General features: G+C 41.1%; 1 protein-coding gene across 15 annotated transcripts in view; it reads left to right on the forward strand.

The window, feature by feature from the left end:
* The window catches only part of EIF4G3 (eukaryotic translation initiation factor 4 gamma 3), a 311,452-nt gene that overhangs the window by 253,929 nt on the left and 32,718 nt on the right, over positions 1–24,805 (forward strand). For 13 of the 15 annotated variants that reach the window (XM_049771938.1, XM_049771941.1, XM_049771939.1 and 10 more), the window contains 9 exons: positions 149–295; positions 1,383–1,619; positions 3,123–3,227; positions 5,906–6,038; positions 10,196–10,290; positions 15,950–16,043; positions 18,106–18,223; positions 21,850–22,070; positions 23,091–23,209. In XM_049771938.1, coding sequence (XP_049627895.1) covers positions 149–295; positions 1,383–1,619; positions 3,123–3,227; positions 5,906–6,038; positions 10,196–10,290; positions 15,950–16,043; positions 18,106–18,223; positions 21,850–22,070; positions 23,091–23,209 — 1,269 coding nt within the window. The remainder of the gene's footprint in view (positions 1–148; positions 296–1,382; positions 1,620–3,122; positions 3,228–5,905; positions 6,039–10,195; positions 10,291–15,949; positions 16,044–18,105; positions 18,224–21,849; positions 22,071–23,090; positions 23,210–24,805) is intronic. The other 2 variants (XM_049771940.1, XM_049771943.1) reach the window with 1 other exon arrangement.

Below are 24,805 nucleotides of genomic sequence, written 5' to 3' on the forward strand. Positions count from 1 at the left end.
ATATCTAAAGCTAGATTATATACCTCTTGCAGAATGCTTCCCTGTGGCTCAATCAGCATTTTGTACAATTAGAAAATATATATAGTTTTGAGAAAGCTATAGATGATCTTAAATCATACTACTTTTGTATTTTTCTATTTGAACACAGCTGAAAGTACCCATGGCAGATAAGCCTGGTAACACAGTGAATTTCCGGAAGCTGCTACTGAACCGTTGCCAGAAGGAGTTTGAAAAAGACAAAGCAGACGATGATGTCTTTGAAAAGAAGCAGAAAGAACTTGAGGCTGCCAGTGCTGTAAGTATTTTCATATGTGCTCATGTGCCAGAGAGCTAACATGGAGGTAGGGCATTCGCCTTGCATGCAGAAGGACGGTGGTTCAAATCTCAGCATCCCATGTGGTCCCTCGATTCTGCCAGAAGCAATTTCTGAGTGTAGGGTCAGGAGTAACCCCTAAGCACAGATGGATATGCCCCCCCCCCCCAAAAAAAAAAAAAAAAACTTTTAAAAAACCCAAAACAGGGCCCGGAGAGATAGCATAGCGGCGTTTGCCTTGCAAGCAGCCGATCCAGGACCAAAGGTGGTTGGTTCAAATCCCGGTGTCCCATATGGTCCCCCGTGCCTGCCAGGAGCTATTTCTGAGCAGACAGCCAGGAGTAACCCCTGAGCACCGCCAGGTGTGGCCCAAAAACCAAAAAAAAAAAAAAAAAAAAAAAAAAAAAAAAAAAAACCCAAAAAAAATAAAGTATTTTTGCTCTGTAATGTATTAAGTAGAATTCTTAACACAGGTAATGTGTTTACAATATGTTGACAAGTAGAATTTTTAAGATATTTTCTGCAGTACCCTCTTCTTTCTGTGACCTTTTTTTTGATTGGTTTTTTTGAGGGGGTGCTTTTGATTTGTTGATTTTATTTTCGAGCCCCATCTGTCAGTGCTCAGCTTACTCCTGACTCTGTGCTCAGAGATCACTACTGGTGTGTTTTTGGGTGCCAGGTATTGAACCCATGTAAACTGCAGGCAAGGCAAGCACCCTATGCACTGTTCTCTCTCGTTGACTCCTATGACCTTTCATCACATTCAGATCCCACATTGATCCTTCAAGGAGTGCATCAATTCTTTTACTGTGCTGCAACTCAACTTTTTAAGACAAGCATTCAGAACCTTCAACAAAGTCACTAAGTTCTAGATAATGGCTCAAATAAATGCAAATTTGGGAATATTTTTAAGTTTTTAAGGATTCTAGGTCTATTGTTACCATAAGACCACCAAAGACTTACCCCTGACTCCAAAAATAGGGACAATAGATTTAAGGATATGCTCTTAGAATCTTTAATGCAGTATAGTTTTCCTCATCAAAATACTGTTGTTCCCCTTATACAATAGCCAGAGGAAAGGACGAGACTTCACGATGAGCTGGAAGAAGCCAAGGACAAAGCCCGGCGGAGATCCATAGGTAACATTAAGTTCATTGGAGAACTCTTCAAACTCAAGATGCTGACTGAAGCCATCATGCATGATTGTGTAGTGAAGCTGCTGAAGAACCATGACGAAGAATCCCTTGAGTGCCTGTGTCGCCTGCTCACCACCATCGGCAAAGACTTGGACTTTGAAAAAGCAAAGGTAAAATCCCAAACTCTGAACCCTCCAGCCAAGTGGTTCTGTGCTGAAGCTGCAAAATGAATAAAAGCACTAACAAAACTGTTCTGTTTTGCCCCAGCAATCTAAGAGGATTCTTTTCTTCTTTGGCCCTTCTCATAGTCGGTGTTTTGACTCTCATACTTCTTACATATTTTTATTAGATTCAGAGGTGAAGAGGGGCTCAAATGACATGTTCACATTTTCCCTTGTCCATTTTCTGCATGACTATGTCATAGGTCATTTTCATTTGTGGCAAATTGTTGGGCCCTGCATAAGGGGAAAACAGCTCTTAGGGATCAAAGAGAAGAGATTAAGAAGGCACAGTTGTTTTCTTTTTTGTTTTGTTTAGTTTTTCGGGCCACACCCATTAGATGCTCAGGGGTTACTCCTGGCTATGCGCTCAGAAATTGCCCCTGGCTTGGAGGGGCCATATGGGACGCCGGGGATCGAACCGTGGTCCTTTCCTTGGCTAGGCTAGCGCTTGCAAGGTAGACACCTTACCTCTAGCACCACCACCTCACCGGTCCCAAAGAAGGCACAGTTGTTTTCTTAATTTTATATTCTACTTTAGTATTTCCCAAAGAGAGTGATTCCACCCTCCAGCTGATCTAGAATCACCCCAAGATGCAATAATAGCCTGAGTGCAATTTGGGGCACTTTAATGGGAGGTAGATTTTTGGGAGGGGCGGTGCTGAGTATTTTGGAATTTTTAGTTTTTTTGTTTTGTTTATGAAAAGTATAGGCCAGTTTTGACAAACTTTGCTCTAAATAATGACAATTTAAATATAATATACAAAATACTATAAGACAGAATGTGCTACTCAGGTTAAATGGTGAGATAATTAGAAATGCTTCAGAGAAATATGTCAGAAATACTTCATGGTATGTAAATCTGCAAGAATTGGGTTTGATCTGGAAAAAAAAAACTAAATATCAGAGGCTTATACAAGATTGAGACTTTTTCTTCTCTCATATAAATAAGATTTTAGAGCTACACATCAACCAGAGTGGGGTAAGGCACTTGCCAATGATCCCAACCACTGGCTCAAATTCTTGGTCTCACATATACTCTTTCCACTGTATAGCAAGATTGCTTCTGAGCACAGAGCCGGAAATAGACCCTAAGCACCAGTCCCGTCCTGTAGACTAAAACAAAAGCAGAAGCACGGGCCCGGAGAGATAGCACAGCGGTGTTTGCCTTGCAAGCAGCCGATCCAGGACCAAAGGTGGTTGGTCCAAATCCTGGTGTCCCATATGGTCCCCCGTGCCTGCCAGGAGCTACTTCTGAGCAGACAGCCAGAAGTAACCCCTGAGCACCGCTGGGTGTGGCCCAAAAACCAAAAAAAAAAAAAAAAAAGCAGAAGCACAAAATTTGAATACAGAGCCTTCCAGCTATAAATTGTATTCCTTTCCACTTACAAATGTACTCATAAAATCACTTCAGAATTCCCATAGCAGTAATACTAATGTTTTTATCTCTCACAGCCACGCATGGACCAGTATTTTAATCAGATGGAAAAGATTGTTAAAGAAAGGAAAACCTCATCTAGAATTCGATTCATGCTTCAGGATGTGATAGACTTAAGGCGTGTAAGTAGAATAAAATAATATGCTTACTGTTCTTTTAAGAAATTGAGTGAATGGAAGCCCTAGTATTTACATATGTAAAAATAATGATTTTGCTATAGAACTTTCAGAACTTAAACTGGCTGACTTTCATGAGCTATGTCAAAAGATAAAGTGGAAACCAGAGAGAAGACAGTGGATATGGCTCTTTCCTTGTATCCAACAGCTCAGATTCAGTCTCTAACTCCACATTAGGTCCCCTGAAGTCTGTCAGGAGTGACCCTTAAGTGCAGCAGATTCAGGAGTAATCCTGAACACCAACCAGATGTGATCCCTCTCTAAAACAATAATAAAAGGTTTCTGTGGCTGCTCTAAATATTTCTTCTCTTCACTCTGACTGTCAAAATTTAAGTCAATGGGGCAGGAGAGATGGCACAGCAGTGGGGTGTTTGTCTTGCATGGATTGACCCAGGAGGGACCCAGTTCAATTCCTGGTGTCCCATATGGTCCCCCAGCCTGCCAGGGGCAATTTCTGAGTGCAGAGCCAGGAGTGACCCCTGGGTGCCGATGGGTGTGACCCAGAAACCAATCAATCAATCAATCAGTAAATAAGTAAATAAAGTTTTAAAAAAAATTTTAAGTCAAATGCTACAAATTTAAGTCAGCCATTCTGAATTCAAACTGGTCAGGTAACTTTAGTATTAATATGCTAAATATTCCAAAAGTCTCATCTTTTCAAATACATTTAACTTTCCTGAGCCTTGATTTTTTTTTCTTTTCTGTTTCTTTTTTGGGGCCATACCTGGAGATATTTAGGGAATGCTTCTACCAACACAGTGTTCATGGGTCTCTTCCTTCAGTGCTTTGGTGGTCTTTGTGACAACAACCATTGAACCCAGGGCTTCTGCATTCAAAGCATGTATTCCAGTCCCTTGTGCCATCTCCTTGGCCTGAACTTTACATTTTTAATGTCTTTAAAAGGAGATGTTGCTTACAGAGGAGCATAAATTTTCAAGAGGTAATTAGGAGCTATAATAAGGAGTCAGAGTGTTTTGTCCTTAGTAGAAAGGAAAACTAAAGGACAGAATATGGAAGAAAGAAAATGCGACTCGGGGCCGGGTGGTGGCGCTGGAGGTAAGGTGCCTGCCTTGCCTGCGCTAACCTAGGACGGACCGCGGTTCGATCCCCCGGCGTCCCATATGGTCCCCCAAGAAGCCAGGAGCAACTTCTGAGCGCATAGCCAGGAGTAACCCCTGAGCGTCACAGGGTGTGGCCCAAAAACCAAAAAAAAAAAAAAAAAAAGAAAATGCGACTCGTCTATTTATAGTACTTGTCAAGTGTGAGAGAAACTAAACAGCAGCGAAGCCATAAAGCTTTTAAAGCAGATTAAGGAAAAACCAGGGAATCCTAATCTGTTTTGGTTTCTCTTTTCTCTCCTTACATGTTTTTGTTTTAGTTTTAGCTAATTCTGACCCTCTTTATTTTTTAATTAAATTAGTTCTTTAATTGAATCATATTTAGAAAGTTGTTCATGATATTAAGTTTCATTCATACAATGTCCAACACCCATCTCTTCACCAGTAAACATTGCCTGCCCTCAATATCCCAGTCCCCCCCACTTCCCCATTCTCCGTGCTAGCATATATGGAAGGCATTTTTTCTTTCTCTCTTTCCCTCTATCTCTTTTTTCTTTTTTTTAACATATTTCCCATCTCTTTCTTTTCTCTTTTAGACACTGTGGTTTTTTAATACTGTTACTGAAAGGGTATCATGCCTATCACTTTACCTCCTTTGAGTACCCAATTCTTGTTCAGAATCCTTCCACATATTTAGAGTTAGAGTATCTATAAAACTTTCTGACCAATATGTGACCTTGTCTTTTTATGCATTGACTAGTAGAATGCTCTGTGTAGAGTAGCTTGGGGCTCATTAGGAATATATTTTTGTTTGTTTTTTGTTTTTTGGTCCAGCAGCTCAGGGGTTACTCCTGGCTCTATGCTCAGAAATCGCTCCTGGCAGGCTGGGGGTTGGGGGTGTGGGGCAGGACCATATGGGATTCAAACCACCGCCCGTCTGCATGCAAGGCATACAGGCATGCCTTACCTCCATGCTATCTCTTCGACCTCTTATTGAGAATATTTTAATTATAACTAATTTTCAAATTGCACATTGTACCATTAATAAGATGGGTGAGGGGCCAGAGTGGTGGCGCCAAGCAGTAGGGCATTTGCCTTGCACGCGGCTAACCTAGGACTGATCTCGGTTTGATCCCCGACATCCCATATGGTCTCCCAAGCCAGGAGCGATTTCTGAGTGCTCAGGAGTAACCCTGAGTGTCACCGGGTGTAACCCAAAAACAAAAACAAAAACAAACAAACCAAAAAAAGATGGGTGAAAACCAGCCATATACCTACTATATATTCTGATCTCTCTTGCAGAAATGTAACAGTTTCATTACTTTAACTCAGTGGTCCTCAAACTTTATAAACAGGGAGCCAATTCACTGTCTCTCAGACCATTGGAGGGCCGGACTATAGTAAAAACAAAAACGATGAAAAAATTCCTATCCACTCCCTATATCTTATTTTGAAGTGAAGAAACAAAACGGAAACAAATACAATATATGGCTCATGGCCGTAGTTTGAGGACCACTGCTTTAACTAATATTTAGGTTATAACCTCATTTTTTTTTCTTGTTATAGTGTAATTGGGTATCTCGAAGAGCAGATCAAGGGCCTAAAACTATTGAACAGATTCACAAAGAGGCTAAAATAGAAGAACAAGAAGAACAAAGAAAGGTCCAGCAGCTTATGACCAAAGAGAAAAGAAGGCCAGGTGAGGGCTAGAGTCCATTGGAACATTGGAGAAGTTGGTGATTTACTATGACAGATGTCTTAAGAGTTCTATGTTTAAATGTGAAGTGATATTTGATGATCAGCCTAGAATAGAGTAAAGTGGAAGAGTTTCATCTGGTGACTTGCTTACTGCATAAGAGAGAATTCAGAACAACTTCAAAGTTAGTAATCAAGGTTTTATTTAGTATCTTCTATATTATTAGTGTGTTGAGACTTTTAAAAAAACCAGAAGTTATAGTTCCTTCCCTCCAAAAGCTTCATTTATCTGGGACTTTAAAAGTAAAAAGGAAACATTTTTAAAGCAGTTGAAGAGATAATTAATCATAAAATGCATTCTTCATTTTATTACAATTCAGGGAGGACAGAAAAGTACAGGAGGTAAAGCACTTACCTTTATGTACAACTGACTCTGATCAGGCCTCAGAACTATCAGGAGTTTGAGTACCTCTTGAGTATGACCTAAACATCCACTAAAGTTTTTTTCAGGATAGAGAGGTAGAAATCTTTGAGAATTGGGATCTTACACTATCTCTTAAAGGATTTCATTGGCTATTTGGACAAGAAAGGTTTTTTTTTGTTTGTTTGTTTGTTTCTTTGTTTTGGGACCACAGCTGCCAATGCTCAGGGATTACTCTTGGTTTGCACTATGACAGATGTGCAGGGTGAAAAGCCCCCCTGCAATAAAAATTCAGGGGAGGAGAGGATAAGAACTTCTAGGGCCTGAGAGATAGCATAGTGGTAGGGTGTTTGCTTTACACGGAGCTGACCCAGGATGGGCGGTGGTTTGAATCCTGGCATCTCATTTGGTTTCTGAGCCTGCCAGGAGTAATTTCTGAGTGAAGAGCCAGGAGTAACTCCTGAGCGCTGCCACTGGGTGTGACCCAAAAACCAAAAAACCAAAAAAAAAAAAGAAAAAAAAATCCCCAAAGAGAACAGACTTTTTTTCTATACGTAAGATTTCCCCATTTTAATGTGTCTATGCAAAAAGGAAGAATGCCAAAGGCTACTCCTGGTCTGTATGGGGGTAAAAATAACAAGTTAAATAATCCCTATAATCTGGTTCTAACATGAACTCAGAATCTAAGAGAAATTCAAGAGTTGGAACTCTCTGCCTAGAAGAATGAAATTATGGGGCCGGAGAGATAGGATGGAGGTAATGTGTTTGCCTTGCATGCAGAAGGACTGTGGTTCGAATCCAGGCATCCCATATGGTCCCCTGAGCCTGCCAGGAGCTATTTCTGAGCGTAGAGCCTGAGCGCTGCCGGACGTGACCCAAAAACAAAAAAAAAGAAAAAGAAGAATAAAATCAGATTAAAAACTTTGGACATTGGGCCCGGAGAAATAACACAGCGGTGTTTGCCTTGCAAGCAGCCGATCCAGGACCAAAGGTGGTTGGTTCAAATCCTGGTGTCCCATATGGTTCCCCGTGCCTGCCAGGAGCTATTTCTGAGCAGACAGCCAGGAGTAATCCCTGAGCACCGCCAGGTGTGACCCAAAAACTAAAACAAACAAACAAACAAAAAAAACTTTGGACATTAAGGAAGCATTGTAGAGTAAAAAAATAATAAACTAGAGGTATATGCATCAGTTTTTTCTTCCCATGATTTATCATGGGGAACTAAACTCAGCAATATTAAAGCACTGAGAGCCTATATGTAAGATGATGGACTATAGTCGTAAGGACTGAAAGGAAGAAACATTTTTATAAGAAAGATTTAACGGGGCCAGGCGGTGGCGCTAAAGGTAAGGTGCCTGCCTTGCCTGCGCTAGCCTTGGACGGACCGCGGTTCGATCCCCCGGTGTCCCATATGGTCCCCCAAGCCAGGAGCAACTTCTGAGCACATAGCCAGGAGTAACCCCTGTGCGTCACCGGGTGTGGCCCAAAAACCAAAAAAAAAAAAAAAAAAAGAAAGATTTAACAAGACATCTGGGGGCCAGAGAGATAAATAGCTGGTAAAGCCACTTCCCTTGCAGGTGATCAAGACACACAGTAGAGCTCATACTCCTGTGTGACGATTCCTCCAGTAAAGAGAAAGGATTTGAAGTTACTCACCTTCCTTATCCATTACTTTACACAGTCTCTTGCAGGTCATGTCTTTGTTTTTTTAAGACAGGGCTCCAACAGGACTTAGGGCATCCAGGGCTATACCTAGTGGTGTAGGAGGTGGGAATAGATGGTAGAAAAGCAAGGAGAGGGCCCGGAGATATAGCACAGCGGTGTTTGCCTTGCAAGCAGCCGATCCAGGACCTAAGATGGTTGGTTCGAATCCCGGTGTCCCATATGGTCCCCCGTGCCTGCCAGGAGCTATTTCTGAGCAGATAGCCAGGAGTAACCCCTGAGCACCGCCGGGTGTGGACCAAAAAAAAAAAAAAAAAAGAAAGAAAAGAAAAGCAAGGAGAGGTGAGATAAGCTATGCAGTGCTAGGTATTGAATTTGAGGTCTCATAACATACACAGCATATGCTCAGAAACTTGTGAATTATCTTCCTCACTCTAAAGGCAGCTGTCTTCTTAATCCAATTTTGTTTTCATCATGAATGATGGGATGCACAATCTATCTCTATCCTGGAGTGCAGCTCTAAGCATCCAATGAAATCATTCTGGTAAAAGTTTCTTGTAAGTCACAGACAAGAAAATTGTGATTGAAATATTTGTAACACTGGAATTAAAAGAGCTCTCAAGGGTCAGAGCAATAGTATAGCTAGTAGAGCATTTTCCTTGCACAGTGGCTGACCCAGGTTCTATCCCAGTACCTTTTATGGTACCATAAGATCCCAGGAATGATCCCTGAGTGTGGAGCCAGGAGTAAACCCTGAGTACTGCTAGTGGCTCAAAAATAAAATCAAATAAAAAGCTCTCAAATCTAGTATCACAAAACAGTATTTGAATTCTATGAGAAAGCTTTTGGATAGACAGTTCAATCTTTTTCATTCATTTACTGAACAAGTACATATTGAATGCCTGTCAAAGTCCTCTTCTTCATGCAACTAACATCAGCCAGAGGGGAAAGGTAATGTGTGATTTGTTTGATAAATTTTACTACAGGGGAGGGGCGGAGAGATAGTACGGAGGTAGGGCGTTTGCCTCACATGCAGAAGGACTGCGGTTCGAATCCCAGCATCCCATATGGTCCCCGAGCCTGCCAGGAGCGATTTCTAAGCATAGAGCCAGGAGGAACTCCTTAGTGCTGCCAGGTGTGACCCACAAAACAAAGCAAACAAAAAACAAAAAAATTACTACAGGGGAGAAAAAAATGCAGAGAGAACGGAAGTGGGAAGAAATCTGTTGTTAGAGGTTACAGTTTTAAACAGAGTTTGGGAGCCTATTGAAGTTAATGTTGTTCGAAAAATGAACTGAAGTGAGAGAGATAAATAAATCATGAGGATATGTGGGTGAAAGGGGTTTTAGAAAAGGAATGTTTAGTGCAAAGACCATGAAATAGCATTTTTAAAAAATAAAAGTTAGTGAATGTGATGAGAGCAAAAGGGAATATGGGAAGATTTATACAAGATGGAAATCTGCATGATAGGGAAACAGATTTAATTTAGAATATGTGGACTGTTTATAAGGAACATGCTTTTTCCCCTTAAGTCAAATGCTGAGACATCAGAAGCATATTGAACAGACAAGTGACAGGACCTACCTTAAACTTTACTAGGGACATACTGCCTGCTATGATGCAAAAAAATTAAGAGTGGAAGCAGAAAATTTAATGAAATCTTTGTACCTATCCAGGAAATGTTGCTGGCTTAGACAGAATTGGTAGTCTTGTAGTAAGAAAGGCCTGGAAGTTGAATAAAATATATTGTCAAGATATAAGACATTTGTCAGCAAATAAGATATGCTAATAAATTGGATATGAAGTATAAGAGAAGAGTCAATATTGCACAGAAATGACTGAATCATACTGCCATTAGAAACCACTAAGGGAAGTAAATTTAGGGAGTGGAGAATAGTACAGTGGGTAGGATGTTTGCTTTGCATGCAGCAACCCATATGGTTTTTAAACATTTTTATTTGAAGCACCATAATTGATAATACTGTTAATAATAGGGATTTGATTCATGTTCTAACACCATACCTTGCATCAGAGTATCCACTTGCCTTTGCCATTCTGACTGACTCTTCTTTCTGCAGGTGTCCAGAGAGTAGATGAAGGTGGGTGGAATGCTGTACAAGGGACCAAGAATAGTCGTGTCTTGGATCCGTCAAAATTCTTGAAAATTACTAAGGTGAGTATGACATTTTGTTTTGTTTCTTTTGTTTTGGTGCAACATCTGACAGTACTAAGGATGTAGTCCTGGCTCTGTGCCCAGGAATCACTCCTGGCTGTACTCGGGGAATCATATATAGTGCTAGCAATTGAACTCAGGTAGGCCATGTGAAAGACAAGTAAGTGTTTAGCCCAGATATTTCTCTGACCCAAGTAAAATTTGTTTGTTGATTTATTTATTTTGGGGGTTTTTTAGGGGGCCCACACCTGGTGGTACTCAAGGATTACTCCTAGCTCTGTGCTCAGGAATCAAACCTGCCCTGATCAGGTGTTGAACCATGTCAGCTTCACAAGCTATACTCCAGCCCCCAAGAATGACTTCTAAAACAAAATGTGTAAAAACTTTAAAATATAACTCAAAATTACTTCCTGGTCATATAAATTAGCCATATTGGGCTGGAGAGATAGCATGAAGGTAGGGTGTTTGCCTTGCATGCAGAAGGACGGTGCTTCGAATCCCGGCATCCCATATGGTGCTCCATGCCTGCCGATTTCTGAGTGCAGATACAGGAGTAACCCCTGAGTGATGCTGGGTGTGACCCAAAAACCAAAATAAATAAATAAATTAGCCATATTACCTAATTTAGGGATAATTGTATTTTAATGCAGATTTAAAAAATTATCAGTCAATACATTTCCTAAAGTTAGTCCTTTTTATTTCTACAAAGGTTATTAAAGAGGATGTGAATTGGTTACTTCTCAAAGTTTCGACCTATTTTAAGGTAGATAATAAAGATACTTCAGAAGTCAAGGTTATTTGATGGCTGTTGTATAGTATTTCCTTAGCTCTAGAGAAGCAGCAATTAACCTCTTTAAATCTGACCATAAAAGGATTAATGGTTCACTCTAACCAATACCTAAAAGAAAGCACAAAGGACCTTAGAAACCATTCAGTGTTAGAACTTTGATATTTTGTCTTTCTCTCTGAGACTCCAGTAGGAAGAAAAAACTTTTCTCCTAGTGCATATTTCTCATAGCAGAAGTTGATATCATTAGGCTGAGGAGCCTTGAATAAGGTGGAGAGAGCAGAATTTTATTTTGTAAAAGTGGAAAGTTCTGAGCTTTAGAGATAGCTCAAAGAGCTAGAGCACCTGAAAGCCCCCAGGTCAGTCCCCAAAACCAAATGTCCTCTCTAGCACTGAATTAGGATTAGGTCTCAGGCACTACCTGATATGACCCCAAAACATAACAAAAGCCTTCTGAAAACAGCCCAATAGATTTTACAAGTCATTTTGGTGACTAAAAATGGACTCAAATTGTAGAACATATGCCATAGTAGTGGCCCTAGGGTCCAATTCCTAGCATTACGCCCACTAAAAAAAGTATAATAAAAATTATTTGCTGGGGCCGGCACAGTGGCGCTAGAGGTAAGGTGTTTGCCTTGCCTGCGCTAGCCTAGGACAGACCGCAGTTCGATCCCCCCCAAGCCAGGAGCAACTTCTGAAAGCATAGCCAGGAGTAACCCCTGAGCATCAATGGGTGTGGCCCAAAAACAAAACAAAAAATATTTGCTAAAGTTTATATAAAAAAGAAGAAGGGGCCGGAGAGATAGCACAGCTGGTAGGTCGTTTGCCTTGCAAGTGGTCGACCCAGGACCAACAGTTGTTCGAATCCCGGCATCCCATATGGTCCCCCGTTCTTGCCAGGAGCAATTTCTGAGCGTAGAGCCAGGAGTAACCCCTGAGCGATGCCAGGTGTGACCCAACAAAGCAAAAAAAAAAAAAAAAAAAAAAAGGAAGAAGAAGAAGAAGAAAAGATGCCTGCCAGAGATATAGTCTAAAGGTAAGAGGGAAAACTGGGGACATTGGTGGTGGGAAGTGTCACCTGTGAATTGATGGGTAGTCAAATATTGTTCTCCTGGAACTAAGTCATGAATAATTTTGAAAGTTTGTAATTCACGGTGATCCAGTACATTTTTTAATAAATTATTGGGGCTGGAATGATAGCAGAGGTAGGGCATTTGCCTTGCATGTGGCTGACCTAGGATGAACCTGGGTTCGATTCCCAGCATCCCATATGGGCCCCCAAGCCTGCCAGGACCAATTTCTGAGCACAGAGCCAGGAGTAACCCCTGAGTGCGGTCAGCTGTAGCACAAAAGCCAAAAGGAAAAATATTATTTTATTTAAAGGCCATGTATTGCATAGTTGCATATAATACATTTGTCCAAGGCTAATCCCACTACCAATGTAAAATTTCTTCCGCTATTGTCCCTAGATTACCACCCATTCCCAAGCCTACCATATCCTTGGTAGTCATGAAATAATATATTTTATTTTGCTTATTTACAAGTAAGTATTTTTTAAGTAATACGATAAGAAAATTTGTGAAAATTTTGTGAAAATTAATGTATCTTGCCGTGAGATGAGAGGGTTTACTAAACAGTTTGTTACTGCTTGGTTTTCTGCAGTTTGTTTTATTTATGAACATTAGATGGCTTTGAATCCATGTTTACTGTCTAAATTGGTGTGCTCCTACTGGAATGACAGCACTAAAAAAATACAGAGTTGTCACAAGACTGCTTATGCAGCCACAGTTTGGGAATTTCAAGCTCTGTGGCTAATGCTACAGCTTTTGTGGGGCGTGGTTTCAGCTGCCAGGGCTTCCAGCTTTCAAGAAGGTTGGGGTGCTCACACTCACTCTATAAAGTCCTAGAGATGTCAGTCCAAATACCAACATATCTGGAATTTTATTCTGTTTGGTGTCACTGCAGAGCTCCATGGTTGAGTGGTGAAGCTGGATCACTGGCTGAGTGGTGGTTGTGGGGGTTGAGTGCAGCTGGCATGGTTTCAGCAGCACAGAGACTTGGCCTACCCTCTCCTCCTGAGATTGCCATTTTCAGCTGCTCAGCTGGTGTACCCATGATTTTTGATGGCTTAGTATACATCTCTTTTGAGAATACAGTTAGTCTAACTGCAGATATGGTGGCTGCATTTATGGTCATGGTTTTGACTGCCAGGGATTCCAGAAATACTAGAAAGTGTGTGTGTGTGTGTGTGTGTGTGTGTGTGTGTGTGTGTGTGTGTGTGTGTGTGTGTGTGTGTGTGTGTGTGTGTGTGTGTGTGTTGGGGGGAGGGAGTTGCTTGCACTGACATCAAGAAACTCCTGAGCTGTCAACCCAGATACCAGTATACCACTGGTCGGTTTGGCATTTCTGCAGAGTTCTGTAGTTGAGTGGGAAAGTTGGGCCATTCGTGAAGCAACACTTGGTAGGTGCAGAATATGATTACTAGTTTGTTTCTTACTTGTAATACACTTTTAATAGATTTTTGTTGTTGTTGAGCTTTTATTTCATTGCTTTTTCATTTTGTTAGTTTTGGGCTCCAGGGCTGCTCTTAGTATTAGTACTTTTGGCAGTGTTCAGGGGGACCAGACTGAAAGCTGTGGCTCCCACATGCAAACCATGTGATCTAGCTCTTTCAAGTTATTGAAGGTTTTTTTTTTTGTTTTTGTTTGTTTGTTTGTTTGTTTTGTTTTTGGGCCTTTCCTGGCTATCTGCCCAGAAATAGCTCCTGGCAGGCACAGGGGACCATATGGGACGCCGGGATTCGAACCAACCATCTTAGAGCCTGGATCGGCTGTTTGCAAGGCAAATGCCGCTGTGCTATCTCTCTGTTCCCCCGCCCCTTTTTGGTTTTGGTTTTTGGGTCACACCCGGCTGTGCTCAGGGTTTACTCCTGGCTCTATGCTCAGAAATCGCTCCTGGCAGGCTTGGGGGACCATATGGGATGCTGGGATTCAAACCACTGTCCTTTTGTGTCTAAGGCAAACGGGCTACCGCTGTTCTATCAAGCCCCCAAGTTTTTTTGTTTTTGTTTTTGTTTTTGTTTGTTTGTTTTTGGGCCACACCCAGCGTTGCTCAGGGGTTACTCCTGGCTGTCTGCTCAGAAATAGCTCCTGGCAGGCACGGGGGACCATATGGGACACCGGGATTCGAACCAACCACCTTTGGTTCTGGATCGGCTGCTTGCAAGGCAAACACCGCTGTGCTATCTCTCCGGGCCCAGCCCCCAAGTTTTTGACAATTTTTGTTTTGTTTTGTTTTTGTTCGTTTGTTTTTTTTTTTGGGGGGGGGGTCACACCCAGCAGTGCTCAGGGTTTACTCCTGGCTCCAGGCTTAGAAATCGCTCCTGGCGCGCCCAGCCGGGTGGCCCGCGGGAGGGAGGGGAGGCGCGGCGGGGCCAGCGTGAAAAAAAAAAAAAAAAGAAATCGCTCCTGGCAAGCTCGGGGGACCATATGGGATGCCGGGATTCGAACCAATAACCTTCTGCATGAAAGTCAAATGCCTTACCTCTGTGCTATCTCTCTGGCCCAGTTTTTGACAATTTTATTTGTTTTTTTGTTTTTGTTTTTGTTGTTGTTGTTGTTGTTGCTTTGTTTTGTTTTGTTTTGTTTTTGGGCCACAACCAGTGGTGCTCAGAGGTTTACTCCTGGCTATCTGCTCAGAAATAGCTCCTGGCAGGCACGGGGGACCATATGGGACGCCAGTATTCGAACCAACCACCTTAAGTCCTGGGTCGGCTGCTTGCAAGGCAAGCACCGCTGTCTCCAGCCCCAGTTTTTGACAATTTTAACCAAAATCTTACACTTACCTACATTTTTTCTTATTATTTTTAAATATGTAAATAGTTGTTTGAAGAGATAGTTCAGTAGGCAGACCCCTTGCCGTGTGTGTGTGTGTGTGTGTGTGTGTGTGTGTGTGTGTGTGTGTGTGTGTGTGTGTGTGTGTGTGTGTGTGTGTGTGTGTGTGTGAGTGAAAATAGTTTTAAGAATACAGTGTTCCAAATCCAGGTTCAGACTGGAGTGTCTGTATCCCTCCACCAATGTATCCCTCCACCCATCCCGATCCTATCCCTAGACAAACTCAAAGATATCAACCAGCTCTCGGGTGTGTTACAACTGACCATTTATTATTCCTTTTTTATATTTCACAAATGAGAGAGAGAGAGAGAGAGAGAGAGAGAGAGGGGGGGGGGGGAGAGGGAGAGAGAGAGGGGGGGAGAGGAGAGAGGGAGAGAGAGAAATGTCTGTTTTAAGTTAAGGAACTGCATTATAAGCTCTTTGTGTTGTATGGAAGTATATTAGAATAACTCTTCATTTGTAGTAAAGATTTTTTTGAATTCATATTCAAGTTGGGCACCTTAACCATCTAACTAATATTCTGTTCTTTTTCCCTTATTACTTTTATTGAATATTTTTCCCCAGACATGTCTCCAATATAAAAGTAAAATATGTCTTTTAACCTTAATTCTGACAGTAATATAAAGAAATGAAAGAACTAATTTTGGGGCCAGCATAATAGAACATTGGGTAGGCCGTTAGCCTTGCACACGACCAACCCAAGCTCTATCCCCAGTTCTATCCCATGTGGTCTTCATAGTTTACCAAGAGTGATTCCTGAGTATTCTGTAGTATTTGAGTATTCCAATGTTTTCAAACTGTCACTTTTAGAAGATGGATTCCAAGAAAAGGGCTTCAGTGTGAACTGATCCCATTTAAGTTTCATAAGTTGACTAGTTAAGCAAACTTTTATGGCTAAAATTAATTTTGCTGCATTAAAAAAAAGAGAGACTATCCTAGAATATATCCTGTCATTGAACTATGGCCACTTTTGTTACAGCCCACAATTGATGAGAAAATTCAGTTGGTACCTAAAGCACAACTGGGCAGCTGGGGGAAAGGCAGTAGTGGTGGAGCAAAGGCAAGCGAGACTGGTAAGTTTGGTTCACACCTTCTCAGAAACCTGGCTATCGTCTGTTCACATCCAACCTTGCAGCATGTTCCCTCTCTTGATTTTTTATGATTTTTGGAAACGATTTATAGATTAATCATGTGCAAGTGTATTAATGGCCCGGAGTCTTTGACTAATTTAAATTAAGGGTTTCTTTCTCATTAAGAATCTTAAATATTTTTGTGGGGCTGGAGAAATAGCATGGAGGTAAGATGTTTGCCTTGCAATCAGGAGGTCAGTGGTTCAAATCTCAGCATCCCATATGGTCCCCTGAGCCTGGAGCCAGGAGTAACCCCTGAACACTGGCAGGTGTGACCCCCCCCCAAAAAAAAAGAGTCTTAAATATTTTTGGCCGGAGAGATAGCACAGTGTGCCTTGCTTATGTGTGCCTTGCACGCAGCTGATCCAGGACAGACAGTGGTTTGAATTCCAGTGTCCTGTAACAAAAAAAAAAAAAAGAATCAAATATTTAAAATAATTTTTAAATTTATTTTTTGTTTTTGGCCCACACTCGGAAGCACTCAGGGATTAATTACTCCTGGCCCTGTAGTCAGAAATCACTCCTGGCTGGTTTGGGGGACCATATGGAATGCCATGGATCAAAACCAGGTCTGTACTGGGTCAGCCACATGCAAAGCAAACTCCCTACCACTGTGCTATCACTCAAGTTCTCCCCCACTTTTTTAAATTTAATTCAGTTGAGGCATTTAAATTTTCGATCTGATGGACTCCTTTTTATTCACAAATTAAGTATAATTAAAGAGACTCCTAGGACTGCAAATGAAAAGGGAAAATTTACTTAACTGAGAAAAAAGAACATGAATACCCAGAAGTGTTTTATTTCAGAGAATTGTAAAAGAATAAATAATTGGATAAAAACCATGTGACTTAACTTGGCTCAGTGCTTTGAGATGACTCCAAGCAGTGTTCCACGAGCCATGTGATGCCAGGAATCCAACTTTGAATTTCTGAAAACAAAGTATGTGCTGCATCACAAAATGTGATAACATTTTGGGGTTGGGATGTGGCTCAGTAGCAGAGCTCATGCCTTGAGTGGTACACACACACACACACACACACACACACACACACACACACACACACACACACACACACACACACACACACACACACACACACGCGCGCACGCGCACACACACACACACCACCTAAATTTTCCCCAAGGAAAAAGCACACAGCAAAAAATAATATTCCTTCCCTTCTCTCTCTCTCCCTCTCTCTCTCTCTCTCTCTCTCTCTCTCTCTCTCTCTCTCTCTCTCTCTCTCTCCTCTCTCTCTCTCTCTCTCCCCTTTCCCCCCTCTCTTTTCTCTCTCTCTCTCCCTCTCCTCCCCCCTCTCTCTCTCTCTCTCCCCTCTCCCCCCTCTCTTTTCTCTCTCTCTCTCTCCCTCTCCCCCTCTCTCTTTTTCTCTGTCTCTTTGTACCACCACCACCCCCACCACCACCACCATCCCTCCTCCTCCTCCTCCTTACTCTCTACTCTGAGATCACACGGAGGGGCTCAGGGACCAAACCCTGGTTGGCAACATGCAACGCATGTGTATCTCTCTCCAGCCCCTTAAAGTTTATTTCTGACAAGTTATCCAATGAAAAAACTTAAATGTTGTTCTCCTTCCCATATTTCCCTTCTACTGTGTGATTTGACCTTTTTTCTGTAAATAAACTTTTTCTTATATGCATATGCATATTTATGTAAATGAGATTATAGCCTTTATATTAGTCCATTTTTTAAGTTAAATTATTTTTTCTTGCCTTTCTCCTTTCTGTTTACCACTCACACTTGTGCATCCAGAACAATTTTTGAAGAGGTAAATGGTTACAGTGAACAAGGATTTCTAAACTCTTTTTCAAATAACTTTCAACATTTTATTTCTAAAAATAGCTGTGGATGAGGAGATTCGCATCACTTTGTTAGGCTTATAGGAAATGCCTAATCACAGGCCGGACCACAGAGAGCCAGATTTATAAAAAATTACATTTTAGTCTTGTGATTTATATATTTTTTCTCAATCCTTAATAACTATAGATGCTTTACGGTCAAGTGCTTCCAGTTTAAACAGATTCTCTGCTTTACAACCACCAGCACCCTCAGGCTCTCCATCATCCACGCCCTTAGAGTTTGATTCCAGAAGAACCTTAACCAGGTGAGAAGCTGATTCTCTTTGTTAACTCAAAGTGTCTTCTGCAAGACAGTGTTTCTCCCTCCTTCCTTTTCTCCCTACTTTTCCTGCTCCCATCTCCCTCCCATTCCTATCCTCTCCCACATGTGAGTCTCTTGCACATCTACCCAGATCAAGATGATAATCCCTGTGAATGCCTTTCTTTTATCTCTAAAATAGATTGTGGTCGGTATGAGGACCACACCAAGCTGTGTTTAGGGCTTACTCCTAGCTCTGCTCAGTGATCACTCCTGGCAGGCGTGGAGGACTATATGGGGTGCCAGACTTCAAAGCCACATGCAAGACCAAGTGCTTTACCACTGTACTGTCTCTCCATCTACTTATCTTTCTTTGTCTCCTTTAATCTTCACACTTATTTCTAAGACTACTTAATTGGGGAGTAGGACTGCAATTCCGAGGTATAGCATTTGTCTTGCATGTATAAAGCCTTGGGCTCAATTCCTGGTTCCACAAACATAAAAAAAGAAAAAACCTAATTGGACAGTGGATTGATCTGGTTGATGAGATGAAGGAAAATAGGCTACCTTGCAAATATTTAATAGTATACTCCTTAGGAAAACCAAGTGTACACAGTGAGCTCTGGAGAGATATGTAGGACTGTCTAAATCAGTGCTTGAAGATATGAGCATTTCACTTAAAGGGCATGACAGCCCAGTCATATACAATAAATTCTCATGGAAGCAGTGATAGGTTTTTGAAAATGACCAATTTAAGCAAAATGATATACTACAAAAGCAGAATCTCAAATACTTGGTAGGCTAGTAGTTAGAATTCAGCACTTTCAAATACCATTTGTTTAGTGTTATCCTGAATTTCTTTTTTCTCAACATTAGAATAGCACTATGTTGAGTGGTAACCTGCGATACTTCCCTGTCATGCTGTTCAAATTATATTTAAGGATATCTAAATTTTCTTTTCACTATTCTGCTAATTATGTCTTCCTGTTTTCATTTTTGTAGAATTAATAAAGTCAGTATTTCATTGGTTGGCTTGTGTAGAATGGATAAGGACTTGAAGTAGTTAGAAGGAAAATATGTTTTATAAGTACTTTCAAAGCAGATCCCTCTTTAACTTCTCTCAAGCTTTTATTTCTTTTTTGTTTTTATTTCTTTCTTTGACTTTGTTTATATGTGTGTATTCCACATTCAGCGGTTTTCTGGGACTTCTCATGGTTCAGTGCTTGGGGATTGCTTACAGTAGTATCCAGGGCACTAGGTGGTACCCAGGATCAAACCCAGATCTCCTGCATGCAAAGCATGTTTTTAGCCCATTGAGCTTTTTCTCTAGACTGTTTTTATTATTGTAATCAATTTGACTAGTTACAGAGTTTCTCCTTTTTTTTTTTTTTTTTTTTTGTTTTTGAGTCACATCTGATGGGGCACAAGGATTACTCAGGGTGGGGCTCAGAGGAACTAGATATGATGCAGAGAATCAAACCCAGGCCAGTGGCATGCAAAGGCAAGCACCCTACCACTGTACTATATCTCCTACTCAAGATTTTCTAAACTATTTCTTGGCCTATGAAAAAGATCTATTTTCCACAGGTCGGCTTTTCAATGGTGAGAAATAGATTATCATTGACTATTGGTTGTCATTACTATTATTAGTTGTGCTATTGAGATTTTTGTGATTTGTTGCCCTACCATAAATTTCCCCCTGGAGGCTCTTTTTATGTATCTTTATGCATTCTTTTATAGTGGTTACATGGTTTTCCTCCCTCCACTCTCTCCTCTTTTTTCTTCTTTAATTCACTGCTTCTATTCCAAACATAATGGGCCAAGAAATTGTTAAGCTCATTAGAAATGTCTAAAAGGATATTAAAAAAGAAATACAGGAAGATTCTCCTGAACAATGAATAATGTGCCACTTGGCTAATAAGAGACTACTTATATATACTGTTTCTCCAATATTTCCTATATACTAGTATTCAAAGTTTCTGAATAAAGTACCATAGTATAATTTCTAAAATAGCAATACCATGTTCTTTCGGTATTCCCATTCACTCATTTAGTTCATAAATTGTCACTGTCTTCTGTATTATTTTTGTTTTTTGATCACCCACCTGGCAATACTCGGAGGGTTACTACTGACTCCAAACTTAGGAATTATTCCTGGTGGTGCTCAGGGAACCTGGATTGCCCACATGCCAGACAAGATCTCTATCTGCTGCTCACTTCTATATTTTTTTTTTTTTAGTTTTGCTTTTTGTTTTTGGGCCACACCCGGTGATGCTCAGGGTTTACTCCTGGCTGTCTGCTCAGAAATAGCTCCTGCCAGGCACAGGGGACCATATGGGACACCAGGATTCGAACCAACCACCTTTGGTCCTGGATCAGCTACTTGCAAGGCAAATGCCACTGTGCTATCTCTCTGGGCCCCTATATTCTTTTTTTTTGGTTTTTCGGGCCACACCCGTTTGATGCTCAGGGGTTACTCCTGGCTAAGCACTCAGAAATTGCCCCTGGCTTGGCGGGACCATAAGGGACACCGGGGAATCGAACCGTGGTCCTTTCCTTGGCTAGTGCTTGCAAGGCAAAACACCTTACCTCTAGTGCCACCTCGCCGGCCCCTGTTCTTAAATGATTTTTTCCCCTTGGCCACACCTGGTGTTATGTAGGGCTTACTCCTGACTCTGTGCTCAGAGATCACTCCAGACAATGTAAAGGGATCTCAGGATAGAACCCAGGTCAACTGCATTCAAGAAAAGCATCCTATCCACTACATTATCACTTCAACACCATGTGTTCTTAAATAATTTTTAAAAGCTGAACAGGTCTGGGGAAGTGATTCAATAATAGTAGCAGATTCTTTTTTTTTTTTTGGATCATTGTTTTTACAAATAAGCAAATAGCACTATGCACCCTCTATATTGCCAGTTGTAACTCTGGAGCAATGAGTTAGGAGCAGCTCCTGAGCACCCCCAGGTGTGACCCAAAGACCAAAACAAAAAGAGGATATCTTTAAGTGGTTCAGGCTTCAAGTTTGACTCCTAAAATTTCTGCCCCCTGCCCACAGCATCTAAGGAATGGTCCAGGCCAGTATGTTCTCTAAAATAAAAAAGGGAGGGGTGGGGTGGAGAGGTAGTATAGAGTGTCGAGCATTTGCCTTGCATGTGGCCAACCCAGCTTTGATTGCCAGTGCCATACCTGGCCCTCTCAAGCCTTGCCAAGAGGATATCTGAGCCCATCCATGAGGCACACTGAATATGTTCCCCCAATTTTTTTCTTTAATTAAAATTTTTTTGAAGACTAGGAAGATAGCTTATCAGTGGAACACTCATCTTGCATTTGAATTTCTGGATTTGATCCTGGCATGAAATTAATAATAAAATGAAGAATTAACATTTAAGCGTTTAAGTGTTCAGTCCAATATTTATGGGGACAGTATAGCCATACCTTAATATTCCTTTTAAAGTACCTATTTTTTTTTAATATAAGTACTTTCTCTTTGGGATATAGTTGGTATCCCACGTATCTATAGTTTTCTGTGAAAGACTATTCTGTGTAGAGTTAGAACACTTTAATGCTATTTTGTATGATGGGGTAGGGTAGACATTCTTTTGAAAAGTTTTGTTCTATTTTTTTTTTAAGTCGTGGAAGCACGGGCAGGGAGAAGAATGACAAGCCCCTTCCATCTGCAGCAGCTCGTCCGAACACTTTCATGAGGGGCAGTAGCAGTAAAGATTTGCTAGACAATCAGTCTCAAGAAGAGCAACGGAGAGAGATGCTGGAGACAGTGAAACAGCTCACAGGAGGCATGGACCTGGAAAGGAACAGTGCTGATGTCGACCGGAACAAAACCAGGGATTCTGGTGAGAAATTTTTCATGAGCAACTGTAAAAATCCAGGGTGTACTCCTGGCTCAGCACTTGGCAATCACTCCTGCTCTACTCTTTCTCAGACCCATAATTAAAAAAAAAATTTTTTTAATGAGAAAGAGAATTACCATTATCAAATTATAAGTAGGGGGCATAATTGTATAGTCAAGCAATTGCCAGAGGCTCATATGATTAGAGCTTATGTAGTCATATTTCTTATCCTTTTGTTCCTTATTGTGCTTCTGATCATTGAAGTCAAGGGGAGAATCAAGCACCTCTGTCACAGGAGAGAGAGCTCAACAGACCAAACTCATGCTTGGCAGCTGAAAGACCTGGGTTCAGTCACTAGCACCACATTTTTTAGTTTAAAAAAGTTTATACTTTTGAAAAAACCTGTTCTGGGGCTGGAGAGAGATCATGGAGGTACGGCATTTGCCTTGCATGCAGAAGGTCAGTGGTTCGAATCCTGGCATCCCATATGGTCCCCCGAGCCTGCCAGGAGTGATTTCTGAGCCAGGAGTAACATCTGAGCGCTGCCGAGTGTGACCCAAAACAAAACAAAACAAAAACAAAATGAAAAAAAACCTGTTTTTATGTCTTTGTAATTGTTGTATACTATATGAAGTTTTAAATTTTTTTTTTTTTTTTTTTTTTTTTTTTTTGGTTTTTGGGCCACACCCTGTGACGCTCAGGGGTTACTCCTGGCTATGCGCTCAGAAGTTGCTCCTGGCTTCTTGGGGGACCATATGGGACGCCGGGGGATCGAACCGCGGTCCGTCCTAGGCGCAGCAGGCAAGGCAGGCAGGCACCTTACCTCCAGCGCCACCGCCCGGCCCCGAAGTTTTAAATTTTTAAATGTTTTAAAATTAATGTTTTTATGTTCTGTTTTTACCATGTAAGTTTTGTAACTATTTTAATGCCCTTACTAAAAATATGATATCAGGAAATTCTACCATATTTGATGACAATTTTTTTCATTTTCATTTTCTCACCTTTAAATTTTTACCTTACTAGTAGTAAAACCAGAAATTCCAGTGACATCAGCCTCCGACAAGCCAAGCTTGACAGAAGAAGAGATGGAGAGAAAGTCCAAATCCATTATTGATGAATTTCTGCATATTAATGATTTTAAGGTAAATCATTTTTTTGTTTTTTGGGGTTTATTTTGGGCCACACCCATTTGATGCTCAGGGGTTACTCCTGGCTATGTGTTCAGAAATTGCTCCTGCCTTGGGGGGACCGTATGGGACGTCAGGGGATCAAACCGCGGTCTGTCCTAGGCTAGTGCTTGTGATGCCTTACCTCTAGCACCACCATTCCAGGCCCTCAAGGTAAATCTTTTTTATAAAAAACAACACCACAAAGTTTTGAGACCAAGAAGAATAGTAACTTTTGATTATGGTCTAAACAGTTGTTGGTGGGCCGGAGCTATAGCACAGAAGTAGAGTGTTTGTCTTGCATGTGGCAACCTGGGGATGACCCAGCTTTGATCCCCTGAGTCTCATACCATCCCCATCTCCCCCCCACCCCCCACCCCCCAGCCTGCCAGGAGTGTTTTCTGATCACAGAGCCAGGAGTAACCCTTGAGCACCACCAGATGTGGCCCAGAAACTAAAATAATAATCATAATCATAATAATCAGTGGTTGGTTTTAATTGCTGGCTTGGCCAAAGTCCACAGGTATAGAACAACTTTAAACCACTGGTCTAAATCAACTTTAGACCAGTATTGTGAAATGATAAAACTAAGAGAAATTAATTCAAATTCTATATCTTTAGCTTGCAAACTCTGATGCATTTTTGCCTGTTATTCTCTTTTCAGTTGATGAGATAGTTCACAAGATCAGATGGTAAGAAGAGAGACTAGATACCAATCTGTTCCCACTTTGGAGTAACTAAACACTTTTTATTTTAAAGGGAAGTTTATTTCTTCAAATAGGACACACATGCTATCAGGACAAGTGCACAGGAATATGGAGATCAACATATTTTAAATTGGAGAGAACATAGTTTAAATGGAGAGAAATATTTTTAAATGTTATGACAGCATACTCCCAATAATTATTTTTTTAGTTAAGTGAAACATTTCAGTGAAATAAAGGGTAATGGATTATGTGAACATTAACTTGTGAATCGTTTTTCAAAAATAAATTCCAACTCTGTTGATCCAAGGCAACCAGACACTATAAAGTTTCTAAATAAGAACAAAATGAAATCAGAGAATTACCTTTTTTTGCTCGAACAATCCAGAGGAAAATATTACTGCTTATACAGAATGTAACTCTTAAAGTTTATTGAACTAGATCATACTGTTGGCACTAAATTTTGGCCCCAGATTACACAAATGCCAGTCATTAATGACACAGTTATGGGGCTGGAGCGGTGGTGTAAGTGGTAAAGTCATTTGCCTTGCACACGCAAGCCTAGGACAGACCACAGTTCAATCCCCCGGTGTCCCAGATGGTTTCCCAAGCCAGGAGCGATAATCTGAGCGCAAAGCCAAGAATTACTTCTGAGCTTCATTGGGTGTGACCCAAACCCTCCCCAAAAATGACACAGTTGTGATGTACTTAATGCCAAGATAGATTCCAATGAAGAGCTTGCTATTGTGAAAAGAACATTTAAAGTCAGGTTGTACCAAGGAAATAATCAGCTCTCTAGGTAACATGAGGCTTTTCAAAGTGTCATGTTTTCCTAGTAGATGCCAGGTTCTCACAATAGTTTGGGGAA

Source organism: Suncus etruscus, chromosome 4 (assembly GCF_024139225.1).
Source record: "Suncus etruscus isolate mSunEtr1 chromosome 4, mSunEtr1.pri.cur, whole genome shotgun sequence".
Lineage (NCBI taxonomy): Eukaryota > Metazoa > Chordata > Mammalia > Eulipotyphla > Soricidae > Suncus > Suncus etruscus.